Below are 23,856 nucleotides of genomic sequence, written 5' to 3'. Positions count from 1 at the left end.
ATCGGCGCACTCTGTGAGGATGTGGGTCATAGTGAAGTCGGCACCACAAGAACACACTGGGGGGGTTCTTCCCTCGTTAGGAGATAAGAGTGCGTGGATCGTAAATGGCCTATCCTCAGCTTGCACAATACTATGGCCCCTCTCCGTGAACGTCGGAAAGAGGACCGCCACATGGTACTTGTCTTCTTAATTGCTCTCAGCTTGTTGGGAGTTCGGATAGCTAGCCACTCCGATTCCCAGGACGCTAAGATGGTTCGACGTAACTGAGAAAAAATACCCTTAGCAGGTACATTGACTGGTCTTGGAGGTAATGGTACAGCTTCCTTTGCAGCTTCATCCGCAAGTTCATTTCCCGCAATACCAACGTGGCTTGGAAGCCAAGCGAAAGTGATTCTAGTTCCAGCATCCCTTACCCTGGCTAGAAGGTCATGTATCTGCTGTACCAGTGGGTGTTGTGAGAAACAGGTTTCAAAAGACTGCAGAGAGCTTAACGAATCGGTACACATAAGAAATTGGCTTCTTTCGTCATGCAGTGCAAACTGCAAAGGCTCTAAGATGCTGTAAAGCTCTGCAGTATACACGCTACATACTTCAGGAAGCGAGATCTTCGTGCTCATATCATCAATGACGAAGGTACAACCAACATTATCTCCGATTTTAGAACCATCCGTGAAGATATGTCTCGCAGCCGGATATTGGTGAACGAAGTCCTGGAAATACCTCCGATAAAGGGAGGAATCCGTGTTCACCTTGGGTCCAAGGAGCAGATCTAGACGTATATCCGATTGCGGAACCAACCACAGAGGTACCTTGCTAAGAGTTCGTTCAAGACAACCACCAATATCAATATTCAAATCATGACACAAGCTATCATTCCGAAACCCAACCGGCCGTGTGGCATTCGGCCGGTCCTGGCACCGCTGGTGGTATTGGGTACAATAGATGCATTGATAGCTTGGTTGTAGCGGCATTTCACGAATTTTGGCAGCGTACGTTAGGAGTAAATGCTGCCTCCTTATACGTAAAGATGGAACTCCCGCTTCAGCGAGTAGGCTGGGAATGGGGCTAGTACGGAAAGCACCCGTTGCCAGCCTTACTCCACTATGGTGAATACTGTCTAAAAGGCTCAGCATAGATTTTGATGCTGAGCCATAAGCCGCACTTCCATAGTCAATTCGGGAGAGGACCGTCACAGTGTAAAATCGTAGCTGTAACGCACGGTCAGCCCCCCATTAAGTGCTGCTGAGAAACTTAAGCATGTTAGTCTCTTCATGTAGGCAACCTTCAACTGACGGATGTGGGGCTGTCACGTAAGTCTCTTATCAAAATGGAGACACAGGAATTTGCAGGTGTCAACCACTGGTAAGACATTGTTTCGCAAGCGAAGCTCTGGTTCAGGATGCACAGGCCGACGTCGACAGAAGTGTATAACTGAGGTTTTCGCTGCTGAAAATCGAAGACCATGTTGCAGGGCACATTTGTCGACTCGGTTAATCGCTTGCTGTAGCTGTCTCTCAGCAAACGCCACCCTTCCGGAGCTGTAATGTAGAGCTAAGTCGTCTACATACAGCGATGGAACGACTGCATGCCCAGCAGCGGCAACTATGCTGTTGATGGCGTGACACTCTAGTACCGATCCCTGAGGTACTCCATTTTCCTGCACCGAATATTGAGAAAATGCATTCCCTACTCGGACTCGAAAGAGACGGAAGGACATGAAGTTCTCAATAAACGTTGGCAAATTTCCCCGAAATCCCCACTGGTGTAGAGTGAAGAGAATTCCATATCGCCAGGTAGTGTCGTAAGCTTTCTCCAGGTCAAAAAAACACGGCGACTAGGTGTTCCTTCCGGCGACGATGGGATAGGAAAGGGCTAGGAGTTGAAAGGAAGCGGCCGTAGCCTTCATTAAGGTACAGCCCCAGCATTTGCCTGGTGTGAAAATGGGAAACCACGGAAAACCATCTTCAGGGCTGCCGACAGTGGGATTCAAACCCACTATCTCCCGGATGCAAGCTCACAGCCGCGCTCCTCTAACCGCACGGCCAACTCGCCGGTAAGGAGAGAGAGCGAAAACCACACTGGTAATTAGACAAGAGACCCTCCTTTTCCATGGCCCACACAAGACGCCAGTTAACCATCCTTGCAAATAGCTTACAGAGGCCATTTGTAAGGCATATTGGCCTATAACTATCCAGAAATTTTGGATCTTTACCTGGCTTGGGAATTGGTATCACAATTCCCTCGCGCCATTGAGATGGAAACACTCCCTCACTCCATATTCTGTTGAATAGGGTGAGGATATCCTTGAGACATCTGTCACTCAAATGCTTAAGCATTTGAGTATGGTTTTTGTCCGGTCCAGGAGCCATATCTCTGTATAGCGCGAGTGCACTCCGCAACTCCCACTCCATGAAGGGCACGTTTTAGGGATGCGAAGCACTAGAGGCTTCGCGCTTAATTGGAAGAAGTGCAGAGTCGTATCTCCTAGTGCTGGACGTATCTGCGAAATGTGACGCGATGTGGTCGACAATGACTGAAGGAATCGTAACTATATCTCCATTAATGGAGATTCCGGGTACTGAGGGCACATTCTGTTCTCCAACAATACGGCGGAGTTTTGTCCGCACTTGTGATGACGGAGTATCTTTCTTACTTTCTGGAATCAAAAAACTGGCCTTCGCGCGCAGATGCTTAAATGTGATATGATTGGCCATCGTAGGATTCCGACGATAATGCTTAAAAGCCCGTCGGCGATCACGTATGGCTGCTGCAATTTCATCCGTCCACCATGGGACTTGTTTCCGGCAATGAATGCCGGATGAGGAGGGAATTGTTTCCTCCGCAGCAGCCAAAATTCTAGCAGTAATGGAAGAAACGTGGTCGTCAACAGACTCCAGCCTATCATCAGCCATCGTATCGCGTTTCAAAAATTTTGGCCAATTTGCCCGCCGAAGTAACCAGCGCTTGGGTACTTCAGACTGTATTTGATTCAAGAGAGATAGAATTATCGGGAAGTGGTCACTATCACAGAGGTGGTGTAGAAAATGAGGGGCATTACTGGCCTTGCATAATGAATCATATTGCCGAGTCCTCACGTTTATTACAGGCCTGCAATATGCAGCATGAACTCAATTAACAATGGGATTATGGTAAGTTATATAGAGTAAGTACAGCATGTTTTATAGTAAGTGATATATTATTTTTTCTCCTTATGACAAAAGATTATATTGTTACCACTGAAAACCGTTAACAGAAGTTTGAAAATCTGTCAAAAATTCCGCTGTCCGCTAAATGAAAAATTTATCCGCTGTTCCATTTAAAATTCCGTCGAATTTAGCGGAAAATCTGCTGTTAGCAACACTGTTCAACTGGTATGTTATGAGAATTCAGCTATGATAACATCAGGTTACCTATGTTTCGCCCTGTTGAGTCCCCGTCTAACGCTGGTATGGATAGCACAGTGTTCACTACTTATGCTTCCATCCGTTGCCAATGAAAATGGTTCGTTCTAAAGGCACTTAACAACTTCAGATGATGCCCCTTTTGCCATTTTATTACAATGCACCTCGTGAACAAAGAATATGCACATGGTAAAACACACACACACACACACACGTGGAACAAATGTAATTAGTCCAAGGAATACCGGAAACTACGAAGCACGAAGTTACAATATAAAAGCTCAAACACTTCATTAAAATATGTCATAACCTTAAAAGGCCAGAACATTCAAGGTACGCCAACAACACTCACGTCGTCAAAGAATATAGGTTAAATCACAAGCGAACGGACCGGAAAAAAAGAATTTACGGAGCAGAGCCTGTCAACACCGAAGATTCACACGACAAACAGACCATGCGTCACAATGGATATATGGGCAGAGCCCAGATCCTTTGTGCAATTTTAGCCCTACAACCTATTCGGTCTTGAGTGCTGCTTTCGACATGTGATGAATGGACAGAATGGTTTGGGTGGTGATGGTACCTTGTAAGATTATTGCACTGGTGACCTGCACCCCGAGGTGTGAAAGATGGCCTAGGGACGATCCCAAGGTGTCAATTTCCCGTGAAGGGTCATATAATGTAGAGTTCGTGATATCTTAATGCGTTGGTAAGTGAAGCAAATGGAAGGTGAATGGTCACCCACCCAAGTGCTAACCATGATCAATGTTGCTTAACTATGATAGGAATGGCGGAGTGAAGAACTTTCAGAAGAGGAAGGGAGGAAATGGAAGGAGTGTCTGATAGGACTTTGCCGAAGAGTAGTTTTCATGGTGGCTGTTTCTTGGTGGGGTTAGTTTATAATGAGTTGCTTGTCTGGCATGGCTGGAGGTACGAGAGGTGCTTGGGTGGAGATTAATTGAAGTATTAATTAGAGAAGAGAAGAGGGGTCGAGATTGAGTTGCTGGGAGGGAGGGGAATGCTTAGTTTTACCAGAGGGAGGAGAAATATTAAGATTTAGGAGCGGGCGTGGGGGGGTAGCGGGAGTAGAGGTGCTTGGCTTGCTTGTAATGAGCTTTGATTGCCTTTTTAATATATGGACAGCCAGGAAAGGAAGCAGCGTGGCTAGCGTTGCAGTTAGGGCACTTGGCCTGATCCCTAGGAACCGTGCAGTCGAAGAGGCAGTGTGGACCACCACATCTATTGCAGCGGGCGGCATTCTTGCAAGTGGCCGCTGTGTGATTTAATTTGAGGCAGTTATAGCATTGGTTTACAAGTGAGGGATGCGGAAGGGTGTGGGGTCAGTGCTGAGTGGATGTCTTGGGGGGATAACGAGACTTGGGAGCAAGTTTGATACTACTGCTTTTGGATTTGGGTTTACTCTTGGTCTGGGCAGGGCAGTTTGGGGGGCTGGGAATAGACATGTCAGGTGAAGGTCTGGAGTTAGTCGAGGGGAGGTGGGAGGACGGCTATTGTGTGAGTGGCCGTGGTGGTTGTAGCTGATACTGTAGAGGGTGACTGAGTTGGGATGGTTGTTTGAACTTCTTGACTGTGGAGTTTAGGTGGGTCCGTTTGGTTTTGGAACGGTTTTGGATACTGATGGTTTGGGTGTGAGCATCAGAAGTAGGTCTTAGGTTTTTGGAGTTGTTGACAGGGTTGATGAGAATAGGGGTGGTAATGTCAATTAGTTGTAGTTTGCTGAGAATGGTTGGGACTGATCGGTTACAGGAGGGGGTGATGATCAGGTGATTGTTGTGCATTTCTTCAATGATGACTATGTGTCCTTGAATGATAGGTTCTATGGCAAGAATTACTGCTTGACGGGTGAGAGGAACAGGACCGGGATTGGTGAGTGGGACGATTAGGAAGTTGCATCTGGAGGAGATGGGGAAGATAGAGTTATTCCTGGTATAGCGGTACGGCTGCTCGAATGGGTGTGCTTCTTTTCTTTCTTCGGAGTCTTCTATTGCTGCATCATCGGAATCTTCTTTTACTGCGTCAGCAACGCCTTCTTCCAGTTGGACTTGATGGGTGGTAGGTGATTCGGGGGGGGGGAGGACGGAGTTTAGTCTGTATTAAATGATCTCATAGAGAGTATTCACGTCATCAGGGTTAAGAGGGAGGATAAAGATGTCATGATTAGGTGATTCTTCAATATTGTGGACTAAGAGGGTAACTGGAAGGAGGGCTGAAGCAAGAAATTGTCTATTGTTGAAGAGAGCGGTAGGGCATGTGTCTTTTAAGGCATAGATGTAGAGAGCATGTGTGTGAGGGGGAGGGATGACTGATGAAAGTTGACATTTAGGGGAAGGTTAAAATTAGCTACTTAATCCACCAGGGTTATCCATATTTCTAATGGGGTGGGGCAGGAAGGGTGGGGGGTAACAGCACTCAAGTAGTCAAACTCCGAAGAGGACCTGCGTCGTAAGGGCGCACTCGGCGGGGATCAGTCGTGTCAGGTGTAGTTTTATCGGGTCGCGCCGAGACAAGGCACAGACACCACACCGAGTGCAAGACAAATTTGCTTTTTCCTTGAAATGCTGAGTGTGTACTGTTATCCCAGCTTTAAATTCAATTCCAATTACGACACGAACATCACATGGTTAAAAGTACCAATCATATCAGAGAATGAGTCTTCGACTATCGCAGACCTGCCTTCGACCCACGGAAGTGGGGTGATTATAGAATGTTAACATTTCAAACTTTTGTCCACGAAGTCGTAAAATGACACCATCCACCCGTAAAACCGTAAAATGCTGCAATTTCTGTAAATTTTATGGATAAACCATAAAAGTTGGCAGGTATGATAATGTCGTTGGCTTTACATCCCACTAACTACTTTTACGGCTTTTGGAGAGGTATTGCTAAGTTATACTCTCTTTTAGTTTTAATACAGTCCATTACAGAGCTTCTCCATCTCATTCTAGACTGTCCCCTAGACCTCTCTGGAAGCCTCTCCCCTGGCAAACTCACCATGTGTTCAAACCATTTCAGCTTTGCTATGTCAACCTCTTCTTGGAGTTTACAAACTCCCACTCTTCTGATTTCCTCATTTTGTAATTGATCATCTCCCATAAGTCCAACCCCTCGTCCACGTCATGGGATATGGGCAACGTTAGAAGTAGGGGAGTACCTCTACAGGTGAAGTACAGTGGGAATTTTGTGTGGTCCAGGACCACTACCTTTTGGTAGGGGCTTTACGTCGCACCGACACAGATAGGTCTTATAGCGACGATGGGATAGGAAAGGCCTAGGAGTTGGAAAGAAGCGGCCGTGGCCTTAATTAAGGTATAGCCCCAGCAGGACCACTACAGTAGCTGTGAAGGCCTTACAAGAACCCTGAAAATAGCTCTAGTGACCGGGCGAGTTAGGCTTGCGCTTAGGAGCACACAGCTGTGAGCTTGCATCCGGGAGATAGTGGAGTCAAATCCCACTGTCGGCAGCCCTGAAGATGGTTTTCCATAGTTTCCCATTTTCACCCCAGGCAAATGCTGGGGCTGTACCTTAATTAAGGCCACAGCCGCTTCGTTCCAACTCCTAGCCCTTTCTTATCCAATCGTCGCCGTAAGACCTATCTGTGTCAGTGCGACATAAAGCCACTAGCAAATATACATAGCTTTAGAAAAGCTGCTGCATTGCAGTACATGGAGACAGCCCCTCCACTGGGCTTTGGGTGCTGTGGGCTAAAGCCCCATTCACATTGCAAACGTAACGTAACGTTAACTTAGAAGTTGATATAGATGTTGATTCCCATAGGGAATCTGAAATATTTGTTCCGAATGAGTAAATTTATAATACCAATATAAATGGTCAGTTATTGGACATTATAAATTTTCCAGCTAAATTTACTCATTCGGAATAAATATTTCAGATTCCCTATGGGAATCAACATCTATATCATCTGATGGCCAAGCAGGCATCAATTTTTGGTAGTGAGTCAAAGTCTCTCATAGTGCATTGGCACTGCCAGTGGCTTCAAGTAGTCTACGCAGTAGCCTCCATGGTATGCACTAGCCAGGCGTCTTGGTAGGTGTGCTAGGCACCAACTGACGAGCCCAACCTAGCACACGGGGGCGAAACGCTGGCAACCAGGGATGAATTAGCTGGAAAATTTATAATGTCCAATAGCTGACCATTTATGTTGGTATTATAACTTAGAAGTTAGCAGCCATGTTACCTAATAGAACCATTCACAATGCACCAACGTCTGCGAGTCTGTAAAATTAAGGGATTGCAAACTCCAAGCTCTTGCTGTTAATGTTGTGTTAGGTTTAAGAACCAGCCAATCAGAGCAGACGTAAACATTGTATTTTGTGCACAATATAATATCTTCTTTCGATGAAACACTTGTAATTCTCTTTCAAAATAATTTTTGTGTGTATGTATGACAAAAGGAAAAAGAATTAGACACTGTACCGAAAAGGAATACATGGAAATACATATTCTGTAGCAATGAAATCTGATGGTAAATGGCGGGAAACAAGCTCGCAGTGCTGGCGACCGGAGGAGAGACAATTCCTGTCATAGATAAATTAGTATCCCTGTATGTATGTATATATATATATATATATATATATCTTAATATTATGTCAGACTACTAGTTTACGAAAATGATATCATCCAAACATCTCATCGGAGATCTACACTTCTTTTTATTAGGAATGGGGAAACAAATTGTAAGATAGTGTCAAACAGTTCAGGTTTCATCCGCATGCACAAAACGAACTGATAAGGGTCATTTCTTACAGTAGATTACCAAAATCGCCCTGAAATAACCTTCTTTGATTCAAGGGATGAACCCATTTTCTGCACCGTTGTTTAGTTTGCCTTTTCATGTACATACAGTAGCTCCCAGGAGTAAAGCAAGGGATGTCTGAAGTAATACAAATTCCGCTACCACGTTGTTTGATTCCAACAAAATATTAAAATATGAAACTGTGAGATAGCCTAAAACCCTACTTCCGTGCTAAATAACATGGCAGTGTTTTGATTGGCTGCTGTGTACTCTTTATATTCCTCCATTGTGAATACCACAAATTTTATGTTAATTTTACGGTTACGTTACGTCGTTAAGTTTATGGTTACGTTTGTATTGTGAATGGGGCCTAATAACTTGCACCCCAAAGAATGAAACGTTACAAAAAACACATACAGAAGTAAACTGGACAGATATCTTGATGACAACTTTTGTAATTAAAACATGGACACAAATTGGCTTTTGGAATGTGCGAATAGTGTGGGAAGCAGGAAAGCTGGATCAAATTGCAAGGGAAATGGATTGCTACAAGAGATGGTTCTCGGAGTGAGTGAAACACGATGAAATGGATTACCGAGAGATGGTAGGAGCGGGAGCAGGATTGTTGCTGGCCAGAGAAGTGCAAAAATGCCTTCTAGACCAGAACCCAGTGTCAAACCGCATCATTACAGCAAGGTTCAAGACAAGAGTTAGAAATATTCACTGTCAGAAACAGCAGATCCTCAAGACAAGGATCACTTCTATGGACAGCTTGGAAGTGTCCTGACAAAAATCAAGAAGAGTTCAAAATGATAATGGGAGATGTCAATGAGGGAATGGAAAGAATACTAAGGAAACATGGAATGATAATGGTGAGGGCTGTGTTGATTTTTGCCTGAATAATAATTTGGTTACAGGTGGATCAATCTTTTCTCTCAAGACATGTCACAAAATTACATGGATTTCATCAAATCAAATTTACCACTTTGCAATTAAAAACTCAGAACAAAAGAAGCGCAGATTGTGGAAGCGATCACCACTTGGTAATCGCAGAAGTTAAAATGAAGATTGCTGCAGTAAGTCGAAGTAACAAATGCAGTGGAAGAAGGAAATTTAATGTTGGAAAACTGAAAGATAATGACATTAAAAAGGAATTTGTATTGGAGCTGAAAAACAGGTATAGTGCTCTTGATCTTGACAGGTCAGGTGAAGACCAAAATGAAACAAGTTAATGGTAGATGGGAAAGGATAAAATCAGTCTTCCTGAAAACAGTGAGAAGATACTGGGATTCAAGCAAAACAAGAGAAAGCCTTGGATATCAGATAAAGCCTGAAAGAAGAAAGAAGAGGTGCTCTGGCACAGTTAAATAATTGCAAAGATGAATGAAGAAGAAAAGTTTAATGGAACAGTACAATGGACTGAATGGACAAATAGAGAAAGCAGCAAGAGATGATAGAAGGAACCAGGTAAATAGACTGGTGGAGACTGCACAGGAGGCAGCACTCAGGAGACTCAAAGCAGCTGCCTGGAAACAAATTCAATCAGCGTAGAACAGTAAAATCCAAGGAGGGTACAACAGCTTACAAATAATGAAGAGCAAATGAGAAGATGGATCATTTCAGTGAAGTGTTAAACACAGTTGTTGAACAAAAGGATCAATGTGATCATCAAGAGGTCCCAGAACTGAGAGTGAATATTAATCCGCCAACGAAGAGCGAGATTGTAAAGGCACTGAAGAGCTGCAAGACAGGCAAAGCACCTGGCGTGGATAACACTGTGATCGAGGTACTGAATGTAGACAATGAGATGCTGTTGCCATTGTTTGAAGACATATGGAACACAGACACACTTCCAGAAGATTGGAAGAAGGGCATTTTGATAAAACTACCAAAGAAGGGAAATCTGACATGTTGCAGCAACTGGCGAGGAATTACACTGTTGTCTATACCAAGCAAAGTTTTCTCCAGAATCATACTGAACAGACTGAGAGAACCACTGGAGACCATGATCTGGAAAGAGCAGGCAGGATTCAGAGAACACCGGTCCTATAAAGACCTAAGAATCATAGAACAATCTATGGAATATCAATCCCCACTATACTCGACATTTGTTGACTTATACTGTACAGCATCAGCAATCTGGAGAGCAATGTGGAGTTATGGGGTTCCAATGAAGATTATTATCATGGTAAAAAAGTTATATAGACGTTATACCTGTCAAGTGGAACATGATGGAGACCTTGCAGAGCCCTTTCAAACAGAGTCAGGAATGAGCCAACGATGCTATTCCTGCTAACACAGGACCAGGTCATGAGAAAGGTTGCTGAAGGAAAACATTGGGGGATGATATATATCTTTACCACATTCATTCAGACATATGTCTGAGAAGATGAAAGACCTTGAAGCAAATAGGGTGGGACTGAAAATTAACATTGCCAAGACAAAGGAGCTAAGGGTAAATGCCAGAAACATTAGATAGATAGATAGATAGATAGATAGATAAAGCCTTTATTTTCTGTGGCGAAGTTAGGGCTCTTGGCCCTTTCTTACACTTAACCACACATATATTATTTTTATTTCATACAATGACATTGATTAACCTAAAATACCAAGAACTACAAATAACACTAATTTTTAAGACAAAAATATGATGCAAAGAAGAAATAAAGAAAAAGGAACTGTCTACATAATACAGGTTCGAAAGAAAATTCAATACACAACGAAAGAAATACGAACATAAAAATACTAGTAAGCTGAATAAAAATATTAAATGAAATTTAACTAATTGTATCCTTGCAATACTAGATCTAAGTTAAATACTGTACTTACTACTAGCTATTTTTAGGCTACTTCTACTTCATAAATACAATATGGATGTTAATATTTAATTTAAATTATCATATTAACCCAATATTTTATTGTGCAATAATCTCATATCATTTTCACACACAATCACTCGTACCACTCATACAGGTACCTTGCTGGAAGCGCTTAACGAGGAACTGCTGGTAAGAAGTATTAAATATCATTTTTGATACAGCATCTTTGATGTCTTTGGGAAGAGCATTCCACCATACCGAAGCGGTGATAGTAAATGATCGATGGTATGTGGTTGTTCGGTGGACAGGTATTTCTAGGAGGGACACTGAGTGAGTATCATGGAGATGTAAAGAACCAAGGTGACGAAAATTGCTGGAGAGATAAGCAGGGATGTCTTCCGAAAGTACCTGGTACACAGGAGTATTTGAATGTAGTTTACGCCTGTCGTCTAGTCGTAACCAGGATAATTGTTTATAGTAGGAAGAAACTCGAGCGTCATACCGTAAATCCATAGCATATCTAAGACAAGCATTTTGAGTGCGTTGTAGTTTCAAGCTTAATTCATTTGTTATACCGTAAAAATTACATCACAGTAGTCAAAGATGGGAAATAAGAATGACCGAACAAGTTGAATTTTTAGTGATCGAGGGAATACATTTCTGAGCCGTTTTAAGGGTTGCAAGCCACAATGAACCTTTTTGCAGATATTCTTAACTTGCGCTGACCAGTTTAGAGTTTCCGTTATAATAACTCCAAGGTTAGAAACTGATTCACAATAAGGTATAACAGTATTATTTAAAGTTATGGCAGGAATGCAATTTTGTTTTAAAATGTGAAGATTCTTTGATGTACCGATGATAATGGCTTGCGTTTTATGGGGGTTTAATTTAAGGTTTTTTTAATTGCATATCCATTAATTTGCTCAAGGTCAGCTTTTACATTACATATTGCTTGTTGTATATTATTAGTTCTAGTGTGGTAATAAATTTGCAGATCATCAGCATAAAGATGGTACTTGCAGTGCTTAATTGATCTGGTGGTATCATTTATATATAAAGTGAATAGGAGAGGGCCCAGGACTGACCCTTGTGGAACACCAATATTTTTTGTTCGCCACGTTGATTTATTATTATTTGCAACCACACACTGCCGGCGGTTTGTGAGGTAAGAATAGAAAAATTCCAGCACTTTCTGGCTAAAGTTTAAGGACTGTAATTTGGGAAGAAGCAACCTAGGATCGACAGTATCAAATGCGCTACTGAAATCTAATAGAGGAAGTATTGTCACTCGTTTGCTGTCCATTGCGTATCTAATGTCATCTGTCACTTTCAGCAGAGCTGTCATGGTACTATGCTTTTTCTTAAAGCCTGATTGGTAAGAGTCTAGTAAAGCATATTTATGTAAGTACGTAAGGATTTGCTCATGTACCAGGCGTTCCAGTACTTTGGACAGGGGTGGTAGGATAGAAACTGGTCGGTAATCTAAAGGAATACAGGGTCCATCCTTTTTTTGGGATTAGGATGACGAGGGCATCCTTCCACGCTGTAGGGAAAATTCCTTGGGTTAAACAGTAGCTAATAATGTGTGTTACGATCGGCAGAATGGTGCCAATGATATATTTGTAGAAAGACAAAGGTATGCCATCGTGTCCAGCAGCATTTGATCTGAGATAATACATAACTAGTTTTACGTCATTTATATCAAACTCTTTAAACACAAATGTATCTTGAATTGGCATAAAATAAACATTATTATTATTATTATACAAATTATTATTACTTGTACAGTTATGAAAATTATTATTATTATTATTATTATTATTATTTGCTGTTACAGTGGATTCGGTCGACGTGAAGTATAAATTTAAGTCTTCAAGGGATACATTCGGCGCCTGCTTTAATAACTTTCAACCTATACCCATTGTTCATAACTGTTTCCATATTTCTGTAGAGTTCTTGCATTTCGATACTTGATATATGCGTTTATATTTACTGTTTCTGATTAACTGTTTAACCTTGTTGCGGAGAACGCGGTAATTTTCAAAGTCATTAGCATTACCCGTTCGTTTAAACCTTCTGTACCATGAGTCACGCTATGCCATTTCTGATTTAATCTCACTAGTCAACCACGGAAAAGGTGGTCGAGTTACCCGGATCTCTTTCTTGGGAGCAAATCTGTCATACAGTTCTAGCACCAGATCAGATAGTGTGTTTATTTTTACGTCAATCAAATATCTTGGGACACTGTCATATGTCTTTCCTATGTCTATAGTATATGGCAAATATCTTGGGACACTGTCATATGCCTTTCCTATGTCTATAGTACATGCCACGCAAGGCCATTCGCTAAAAAGCAAATACTGCTACCCTATTCTTTTTTTTTAAATGGATCATCACTGCTGCCAACTTGACTAGTAACATATTGAAATCATGAGACATTACCATCAACAAACTAACCTCAATATTAAGTTTCAATAATGGAGGTTCCCTTATCCAAGTAAACGATCAATCAAGATATTCATAATTAAGTCTGTTTTCACACTCAATGAGGAATTAAGGAAATAAACACTCCCTCTCACCCTCACTCAATTTAACGTTTCTGCTTTTATTTTGATATACACACTACTATAACCATATTCTTCATTTTTTTTCCTGGTATAAATAATTCAACTCCCTTCTTGAAATTTGCTGTTACTTGTCGGACTGAAGTGAAACCATGCTATAATAATCGCCCCATCGTTGCCATAAGATATATCTGTGTTGATGCGACGTAAAACAGATGGTAAAAAAATAAGAATACACAAAGGCTAAGTCTGCAAACCGTACCAAAGTCATGACAAGATAAGGTTAAGGAAAATGCCTCACCAATACAGACTAACACAGCCAGCCAGACGCACTGTTTCAGAGGTCGCTTGTTATAGAGCACAGATTGCTTGTCTATCATAGAAATACACACATATAGCAATCCTTGGTAACTTATTGCACTTGATAATAGAATCAAGATCAGTGGGTAGCAAATAACGACCATCTGCTATGACGATGGCACCATGATACCAGCTGACAATGAAGAAGGCTGAACAGCATCTATGAAGCAAGCAAGGAGTTTGGACTTTATTCTTAAGTGGAATTTTAAAATTGCAAAACATGCCATTCTGACAATTTCTAGATTAGACACTGTCTCAATGTCTCATAGCTTCGCCATTGGATGTTACAAAATAAAGTAATAGGATGGTGCTCTAGTACTACCTCTGAACAAGCTGACAAGTCTAAGGAGTCGCTCTGAGCAATTTCCCCACTACGGAGAATAAACTCTGTGTGGATTAGAAACGATTTTCGTATTAGAGATGCCCTGGTATCTATCCAAGATTGAGTCCAAAAATGTCTTGACCAACAACAGACGTTTTGCTTGCCTCATCAAAGAAGCTTTTGACAATATTCCCATCAAAACTGGAGACCATGTTACTGAAGAGATCACAACACAAGAAGGTGAAAGACTACGTTGCATCCCCTCTCCAATCCTTGGTAAATTGCCCTTGATGAAGTTGATAATAGAATCAAGATCAATGGGAAGCAAATAGCCAACATCCGCTATGCAGATGGCACTATGATAGCAGCTGACAATGTAGAAGGTCTTCAATTTCTTCTGAACAGCATCTATGATTAAAATATAGGATTTTCAGCACCTATGAAGGAAACAAGCACGGAGTTTGGTCTTTAAATAAACATGTATTCAGAAAACTAAATTAATGGTAATCAGCAAGCAGAAAGTCAGCAATGCTTGGATGGAAAAGCCATTGAAAGGATATCACAACTCAAGTATCTAGGATGCTGGTTAATACAGGAATGTGATAAGTAGAGCCCTTAAGTTAGGCAAAATGCCTTTTTTATCTGACTAGATATATTGAAGAATCGTGCATTTTGTGCATTTAAGAAGTGTAGAGACAATTTTTGTTTTGCCTTTTTTTTGGCCTATTTTGGCTTCTGTTGCTTATTTTAAGATTTAAAGCCTTTTTTGCCTTTTTTGATCATTATGCAATTTTTTCTGCGATTTACACATTTTAAAAAGCACATAATGAATTTCCGTACATCGAAGACAAAAAAAGGCTGGACAAATTAAATTACATATTGCCGTCACAAATATCTATTTAGAATATTGTTCCCTGTAATTCATTTATTTATTTTCAGGCATTTGAAAGCTTATTTTCTCAACCCATTCATTTAACCTCTGTAAATAGCAGAACCTTCATTAATGAAAGGAATGCACGAGCATAATGAATACCAGGAAAGAGAGAGGGTGAGGGAAGTACGTCTCTTCTCCTTCCCGCACACCCCTTTTGCTGTGACAATGCGTAATTACCTGGTATTCCCGATTTTGAAATAAGATAATACAGAGGAAGGGAGGAAATCACTTGTGTCTAACAGGTCAAACATAAAGGAAGCTGTTAGTCTACTGTTGAACTTCCTAAAGGCAACTCAGGTGTTCGCGCTGACTTATTTATCATGCCAAAATTTTCATCGTTGCGTGGTAAATTACATGGCTATGTTCGCGAATTCGATTCAGATACACTTTCTACTGATGGAGCTATACTCTTTTGCAAAATCTGTGAAAAATCTATTAATCATGAAAAAAAAAGTACTTTACAACTGAACATTCTGCAACAATGAAACATAAGTCTAGGTTAAATACTGTTGGCCCCAGATCAATTTAATATCATCAGCAGTTACAACATCCAGCAGGCAATCTCAGTTTTCTCTGGATCTATGTAAAGCTTTCTTGGACTCCGGAATTCCATTCTGGAAACTGGAAAATCAATCCCTCAGGACGTTTCTGCAGAAGTACACTAAAGAAGTAGTTCCGTCAGAATCCACATTAAGAAAAACGTATTTGAATACCTCCTTTGAAGAGACCCTGCAGAGGATTAGAAGCAGAGTTGCAGAAAAGAAGATCTGGATTGATGAAACTACGGATGCAATGGGACTTTACATGGCCAATGTCATCATTGAAACTATGGAAGCAAAGCAAACTGACCTATCATCAGTATTTCTTTTGAAGACAGAAGAGATGGAGAGAGCAAATGGTTCCACAGTGGCACAGTTGTTCACAAATTCATTATTATTACTCTGGCCGGATGGAATACGGCATGATGATGTCCTACTTTTTGTCACAGATGCGGCACCTTACATGAAAAAGCAGCTACAGCCTTGAAAGTTCTCGTTCCTAAAATGCTCCACCTCACATGTCTAGCCCATGAACTGCACAGAAAAATGCACAGGAGTGCTAATGTGGACAAAGGATAGGAAGATGGATACTAACATTCCGCGAGTCAGAGCGTGGAATGTTAGAAGTCTGAATCGTGGTAGGTTAGAGAATCTGAACAGGGAGACGGATAGACTAAAGTTAGATGTAGCTGGCATACGTGAAGTACACTGGCAGGAAGAGCAAGATTTTTGGTCAGATGACTACAGAATTGTCAACACAAAATCAAACGGGGGGGGGGAATGCAGGAGTTTGTTCACTAATGCATATGAAAACAGGGCAACGGGTAAGCTACTATGACCAGCATAGTGAAAGGATTATTGTTGTCAGGATAGGCACCAAACCAATGCCCACTTCAATAGTGCAAGTCTATATGCCTACTAGTTCAGCGGATGGTGAGGAAATCAAAAGAATATATGAAGACATGGAAGATTTAATACAATATGTAAAAGGTGACGAGAATCTAATTGTGATGGGAGACTGGAATGCAGAGGTAGGCCAAGGAAGAGAAGGTAATGCATTAGGAGAATTCGAATTGAGACAAAGGAATGAAAGAGGAAGTCAGCTGGTTGAATTCTGCACCAATCACAATTTAGTCCTTGCAAATACTTGGTTCAAACACCACAAACAACAGCTGTACACATGGACGAGACCTGGAGACAATGGAAGGTATAAATAGACTTCATTGTGATTAGGCAGAGATTCAGAAACCAGGTGTTGGATTGCAAAACTTTGCCAGCAGCAGACGTGGACTCTGATCACAAGTTGTTGGTCATGAAATGCCGTCTGAAGTTGAAGAAATTGAAGAAGGGAAGGAATCCAGTGAGTTGGAATCTAGACAAGTTGAAAGAAAAGTGTGTGGAGGATTGTTTCAAGGAACATGTTGCACAAGGACTAAATGGAAAGACTGAAGGAAACACAGTAGAAGAAGAATGGATAGTCATGAAGAATGAGGTCAGTACGGCTGCTGAAGAGATGTTAGGAAGAAAGGAAAGATCAACTAAGAATCAATGGATAACTCAAGATATACTAGACCTGATCGATGAACGACAAAAATACAAGAATGAAAAAAAAAAAAAAAATGAAGAGGGCAGAAAAGAATACAAGTGATTAAAGAATGAAGTGGATAGAAAGTGCAGGGCAGCTAAGTAAGAATGGCTAAAGGAGAAGTGCAAGGATGTTGAAAGTAGTATGGTCCTAGGAAATCTAGATGCTGCATACAGGAAAATCAAGGAAACCTTCAGAGAAAGGAAACCTAGATGGAAAAATCACATCTAGAGAAAGAAGACAAGGCAGAAAGATGGCAGGAACATATCCAACAGTTGTGTCAAGGTAAGGACGTAGATGATATGGTTCTGGAACAAGAAAAGGCTGTTGATGCTGATGGAATGGGTGACCCAATTTTGAGGTCAGAATTCGACAGAGCTTTGAGAGACCTAAATAGGAACAAAGCACCTGGAATTGATGACATTCCCTCTGAATTACTGACTGCTTTAGGAGAAAATAGCATGGCGAGGTATTCCATTTAGTGTGCAACTGATTTTTGGCAGAATGTTGCTATACCTATTTCCAAGAAAGCCGGTGCTGACAAGTGTGAAAAATACCGCACCATTAGTTTAGTATCTCACGCTTGCAAAATTCGAACACATACTATTTACAGAAGAAAGACAAATTGAACTGAGTTGGGAGATGATCATTTTGGCTTCAGAAGAAATGTAGGAATACGTGAAGCAATCCTGACTTTACGTCTGATCTTAGGGTATCGAATTAAGATGGGCAAGCCCACATACATGGTGTTCGTATATCTAGAAAAAGCATTTTTAATGTTGATTGGAAAAAGCTATTTGAGATTCTGAAGGTGATCAGAATCGGGTACAAAGAAAGAAGAATGATCTACAATCTATATAAAAATCGGTCTGCAGTGATAAAAATCGAGGGCTATGAAAAATAAGCAGCAATCCAGAAAGGGGTGAGGCAAGGCTGCAGTTTGTCTCCCCTCCTTTTTAATGTTTATATATTATCTGCGCACTTTTTAGTGATAGATTTACACCCTAGTGCTGAAGTGGTCGACTTCGGTTATCTTCGAGATTCGTATTGGCAACCTTTGAAACACAAACTAAGAATCGCTTATCATCGCTGTGCGACATCTGGCGTACACTTCACGTACTCGTACTGTTGTTGTTTACACAGCAAAGCCAAACTATAGAATTCATGCTAGGAACACGTTTCGCAACGGAAAATGTTATATAGTATTATATATTGTGTGTGTGACACAGTTGTTTGCTTAAAATAATAAAGGTTTATAAAAGTCATATCGATCGATCATATTATCGATTCAATTCAGATTTCATTTCCATTCAGTTGGCAGTATTAACGGAACCCTTCTTACTTCTCCAACGAGTACAAAAATCTATCACTAAAATGTGTGCAGATAATACAACAGGCAGTAAAGGAAATCAAAGAAGAATTTGGAAAGGGAATCACAATCCAAGGAGAGGAAATCAAAACCCTGAGATTTGCCGATGATAGTTATTTTATCTGAGACTGCAGAAGATCTGGAGAAGTTGCTGAATAGTACGGACAGAGTGGAGTACAAGATGAAAATAAATAAGTCCAAAACAAAAGTAAGGGAATGCAGTCGTAAGAAGTCAAGTGATGCAAGAAATATTAGATTACGAAATGAAGTCTTAAAGGACGTGGATGAATTGGGTAGTAAAATATAGAACGATGGCAGAAGTAAGGAGGACATAAAATGCAGACTAGCACAAGCAAAGAAGGCCTTTCTTAAGAAAAAGAAATTTGCTCAGTTTGAACATTGTGATAGGAATTAGAAATATGTTTTTGAAGACTTTTGTCTGGAGCGTGGCATTGTATGGAAGTGAAACATAACGATAATCGCTCAGAAAGAAAGATAATAGAAGCTTTTAGAAATGTGGTGTTACAGAAGAATACTGAAGGCGAGATGGATAGATTGAATCACGAATGAGGAGATACTGCTAGTGAGAGATCGTTGTGGCTAAATTAGACAAGACATCCCGGACTTGTGGAGTTGGGTTTCTTTTTTTGTTGCACCGACACAGATAGGTCTAATGGCGACAATGGGAGAGGAAAGGCCTAGGAGTTGGAAGGAAGCGGCCGTGGCCTTCATTAAGGTACAGGCCCTGCATTTGCCTGGTGTGAAAATGGAAAACCATCATCAGGGCTGCCGACAGTGGGATTCGAACCCACTATCTCCTGGATGCAAGCTCACCAGCCGCGTGCCCCTGACCGTTCAGCCAACTCACCCTGTGCAGTTGATTTTTGAGGGAAGTGTACGGGGTAAGAATAGTAGGGGTAGACCGAAGTATGAATATGACAAGCAGATTAGACCAGATCCAGGATGCAGCAGTTATGTAGTTTAGCACAGGATAAGGTGGGATGGAGAGCTGCATGGACTGATGACTCTTTTTATTTTGCTAGTGGCTTTACGTCGCACCAACACAGATAGGTCTTATGGTGATGATGTGATAGGATAGGCCTAGGAGTTGGAAGGAAGTATGCGTGGCCTGGTGTGAAAATGGGAAACCATGGAAAACCATCTTCAGGGCTGCCGACAGTGGGATTCAAACCCACTATCTCCTGAATGCAAGCTCACAGCCGCGTGCCACTAACCGCACGGCCAACTCACCCAGTGGACTGATGACTCAAACACAAACATATTATAGCCTATATAAAAAATGTTTGAGAGTGTGAACTGAATAGCGTAACATGAAGGAATGTAGGATGCTAAAAGGTTTGTTTTGTCACCTATACAATACATATAAAGTTTATAATGTAGGAATTTATTATTGATTCCACTTGAGACATGTTTCGCCCTTCATTGAGGGCATCATCAGTCAAATTATCTCCTCAAGGCAAAAATTAATGTCAATGGTTGGTAACTATACAGTATTTACATTGTCCAATTGAACAGTTGAGAATAAGGTTTCTAAAAGTATTTGCATTATAACAATCAGGGGAGACGATTTTTCAAAATACGCTCCTCAAAACCTTTCAGAAAATTGTCAATAATGGAAACAAGTCTTTGAGCTGAGTTTCAGCAAATGAAATTATAGGATCATGTGGCAAGTACTTACTGTATCTAATGCACTTCCTGAAAACCCACCCAAACACTTAGGTAGTGGCGTAAAATTGCAGTTCAATTATTCTCATATTATTGATGTTATTACCTTGTTTCACAAAAGCATCTAAGAATTCCTTTGAGACTAATTCACTGACATCCACTCCAACAGCTCTGTAGTAAGCACTATCTTCGTTAAGAGCTTCAATTATCGGAGACGGCACAATGACTGTGTTTGGTAAAACCACAGATACCTGTAATTAAAACGTAAACTCATCAAATTAGACTACAGATTTTTATCCTTGCTCTTTACTTACATCAGAAACAAACCAAATAAATACAGCGCAAGCAGTAAAAACAGTGCTAAACCATCTTTAGCAGAAGTTTATGCCACAAAATCAAAAATGAAGCGACACAAAACACTTACCACATGATTAAAATAATGTTTCTTAATTAAGCCTTCACATGTATCCCTTTCCTCCTCGAACACGCCAGATTTACAGACGATATTACATGGAGGTGGAGAAAACTTCCATACCTCCGGACTTAACATCTTCTTCTTCTTCTCCTCCTTCAAGAAATGTTTACGGGCTTGTTCGTTGCCTACGAGATACACAAGGCCGGGAAATACAGCACACTAAACTCGTCCTCGAGATACTTCAGGCAAGTGCCGCTAGAGTTCTCTTTTCTGTACTGTCTCGCCCGCTCATTACAACACGTTCGAATATGAAAAACTATTAAACGCAAAAGTACCTTTGCGTTTAATCACTCTTTATCCAAGTATCAGCGATCCAATCTTTTCCTCCGCACATCTGATATTTTGACATTCGTATTGAAGCCGCTGTTTGGTGAGCGATGTTATTCCCGTTTCGCAAATATTTAGCGTCGTTTCACCGTATTTCTCTTTTTTCTTCCCGTAAAATTAAATTTGTGTTCGCATCTGTGGTGTAGTGGTTAGTGTGATTAGGTGTCACCCCCACAGGTCCGGGTACGATTCCCGGCCCTGACACGGAATTTGAAAAGAGCTACGAGGGCTGGAACGGGGTCCACTCAGCCTCGGGAGGTCAATTGAGTAGAGGCGGGTTCGATTCCCACCTCAGCCATCCTCGAAGTGGTTTTCACAAAAAAGCACTATACTATACACACGTTATTAACCGAAAGCTATGTACCAAATTGAACAGATGTAGTGTCCGTATAACAATGGAACGTAGGAGTGCGAAAACTGTGTGAAACCGAGGACGAGATTGACTGTGCTAGCGAGAACACGTACGTATCTCTCGCTCCGGGGTCCCTCGCCAGGCGATCTGTACTTCGTAAGTGCAAGCAAATACAGTAGAGACGGATTTAGCCTTATTAAAATAGGAGACAATTCGACGGTGGCGCTCCTAGTGATTTGACCTGAAAAGTAGCGCTAAATTCAAATCTCAATGGAAATGCATATACGAAAATGGCTAAATAAATAACGTCTAGAAAGAAAGTATTACTGAGATATTAACTTCGAAGTTGCTAAAGCAATTCTGGATAAATTAATGAAGAATTACTTAAAGTGTTATTATTCAAAGACTAAAACTAGACATATAAACAAGATGTGAAGTGGACTGCTGTGTAATGGCTTGATCTTTCATTTTGTGCATTACTTTTTTTTTTTTGCTTTGTCATTCCTGCCTGAACTTTTACGTTTAGATTGGTCTTTTTTTCATTTAAAAAACATTTTATCATCACATTAAGACACTTGTCAATAAAAATATCGGCGCATTCCTTACACACATGATGCAATGAATTAACATTTAAAAGCTGGACAGTTTTCCTCTTAACATGAAGCCTACTAACAGAAAGAAAATCTATTAAATTAACCTCGAAAACATTCAAAACTTGCCCGTCAGCATACTTGCTATAACTTTGGGGTAAAGCAAATTTGCATCATCACATTGCTTCAACAAAATGTGTACAATTCTTAAGTTACCCATATTATGTTCAGGATTTTTAAAGTCGTTGGCTTGGAAATGATCTGAACAGATCTTATAATTCGTATATAAGCGTAACTTCCCTTCATTCTTGTACACCTTATCAAAATCACTTCTGTGATATTTCAAAACCCTCAGATCACACCTACAACAACACATCGGTATTGAATGTTAACTGCTGCACTATACAAAAAAATTTGCGTATTATATTTTAAGCCAGTTAAAATATGGGTCGAGTAGGTCAGAAGATCATGAAGTACTATAAAAATCTCTTTGTCACTGGAAGAATATATATGCAAACACAATAATACTTACATTTTCTTGTCACGGTGGAAACGAAAGAAAGGCCGCGTATTCTTCTCTGCTTCATAGTTACTGCAGCCAAACACAGCACATACCTTTCCCCTCATGTTGAGAGGAGATATCAAGGAATGACACACGCTACTATTTAATTATGTCAACTCACTGAAAACGCATAAATAACACCACAAAACTTTACACAAAAATACACGTGCTCTTATGACAGATTCAGTAGTTTTCAAGTCTATCTGCTAGAGAGAGCTCTAATAGCTGTCCCTCGATATCTCGCTGAGTGTCGCGTATTGTCTCTACTGTATTTGGTGCAAGCCAGGCAACTGTACTTATTAGTACTTTTCCGAAAGGGCATTTGTCGGAGCTGAGCATTTCTCAGTGCTCTCTTTCTCTCTTTCTTCCAGGATTTCTTTTCAGGAGTACCAGGATGGACAAGCTTACCATCCCAGCGAGACCGGTGGACTACGACTACGGGGTGGGACTTAGCGAAGCTACAGGAGGCGCTCATGGCTGCGGAAGCCTCCGATCTTCGACGCCCGGCGCTATTGGTGTACAACCGGTGGGGAAAGCACTCTACGAGGAGACGATTTACGTAATCGATCTCCTTGGAGCGATCGCGGATTTCATCGGAAAGTCGCTCTTCGAGATCATCGGCGAGGTGAACCCTGGCTGCGTGGTCATCATCCGCCCTAGGAATGCAACCAGCCTCAGGAGCCACGAGGAGCTGGCGTCGCAGCAGCACCGAGTGGTCCGAATACCAGGACACAGGGAGTACCTGGACGTCTCGGGCTACCAGGAGGCACCCACCCAGACGGAGCCAAGGACCGAGGACGACGATGGCGGTGCTCCCGAGCGCCGTGACAGTGCGCCCCCAGTCGGACCGCTGTACTTTACGAAGTACACGCAGACCAACAAAGCCGCCAACCAGGATCGCCGACCGGCCGCCAGGGCAAAGTGGACGCAGACGCAGGCCTACCAGGAAGGGCCTATTACCCAGGCGCAATCCAGGAAAGCTCCCGGGACGGCGGACGGCTGCACAGCAGTGGAGGAGGACTCCCCCTGGCGTTCACAGGCTGCTGTCCAGGCCCAGCCTGCCAGTGTGACTGTCAAGCTGAGGACATCGACGTGCGCCCCACATGACCGGGAAAGCAATCGGGTGTCAGCGCAGGCCGACGCCACAGCCGCCAGCCAGGAGGAGGAACAAGAATGCGACGCAGCGGGGCTACCACC

At 41.7% G+C, this 23,856-nt stretch overlaps 1 protein-coding gene across 2 annotated transcripts in view; it reads right to left on the bottom strand.

Moving 5' to 3' along the window:
• LOC136857498 (ribonuclease P protein subunit p40) overlaps positions 1–20,941 on the bottom strand; it is a 301,106-nt gene extending 280,165 nt beyond the window's left edge. For both annotated transcript variants that reach the window (XM_067136197.2, XM_067136199.2), the window contains exons 1-2: positions 20,778–20,941; positions 20,460–20,604 (exon numbers count right to left, since the gene is read on the bottom strand). In XM_067136197.2, the coding sequence (XP_066992298.1) occupies positions 20,460–20,604; positions 20,778–20,903 (271 nt within the window). In that variant the 5' untranslated portion in view covers positions 20,904–20,941. The remainder of the gene's footprint in view (positions 1–20,459; positions 20,605–20,777) is intronic.
• Between the last annotated feature and the right edge of the window lie 2,915 nt (positions 20,942–23,856).

The sequence above is a fragment of the Anabrus simplex genome, chromosome 1 (genome assembly GCF_040414725.1).
Source record: "Anabrus simplex isolate iqAnaSimp1 chromosome 1, ASM4041472v1, whole genome shotgun sequence".
NCBI classification, from domain to species: domain Eukaryota; kingdom Metazoa; phylum Arthropoda; class Insecta; order Orthoptera; family Tettigoniidae; genus Anabrus; species Anabrus simplex.
Note: the sequence above shows the minus strand (reverse complement) of the source record. Positions and strands in the feature narration are given on the sequence as shown.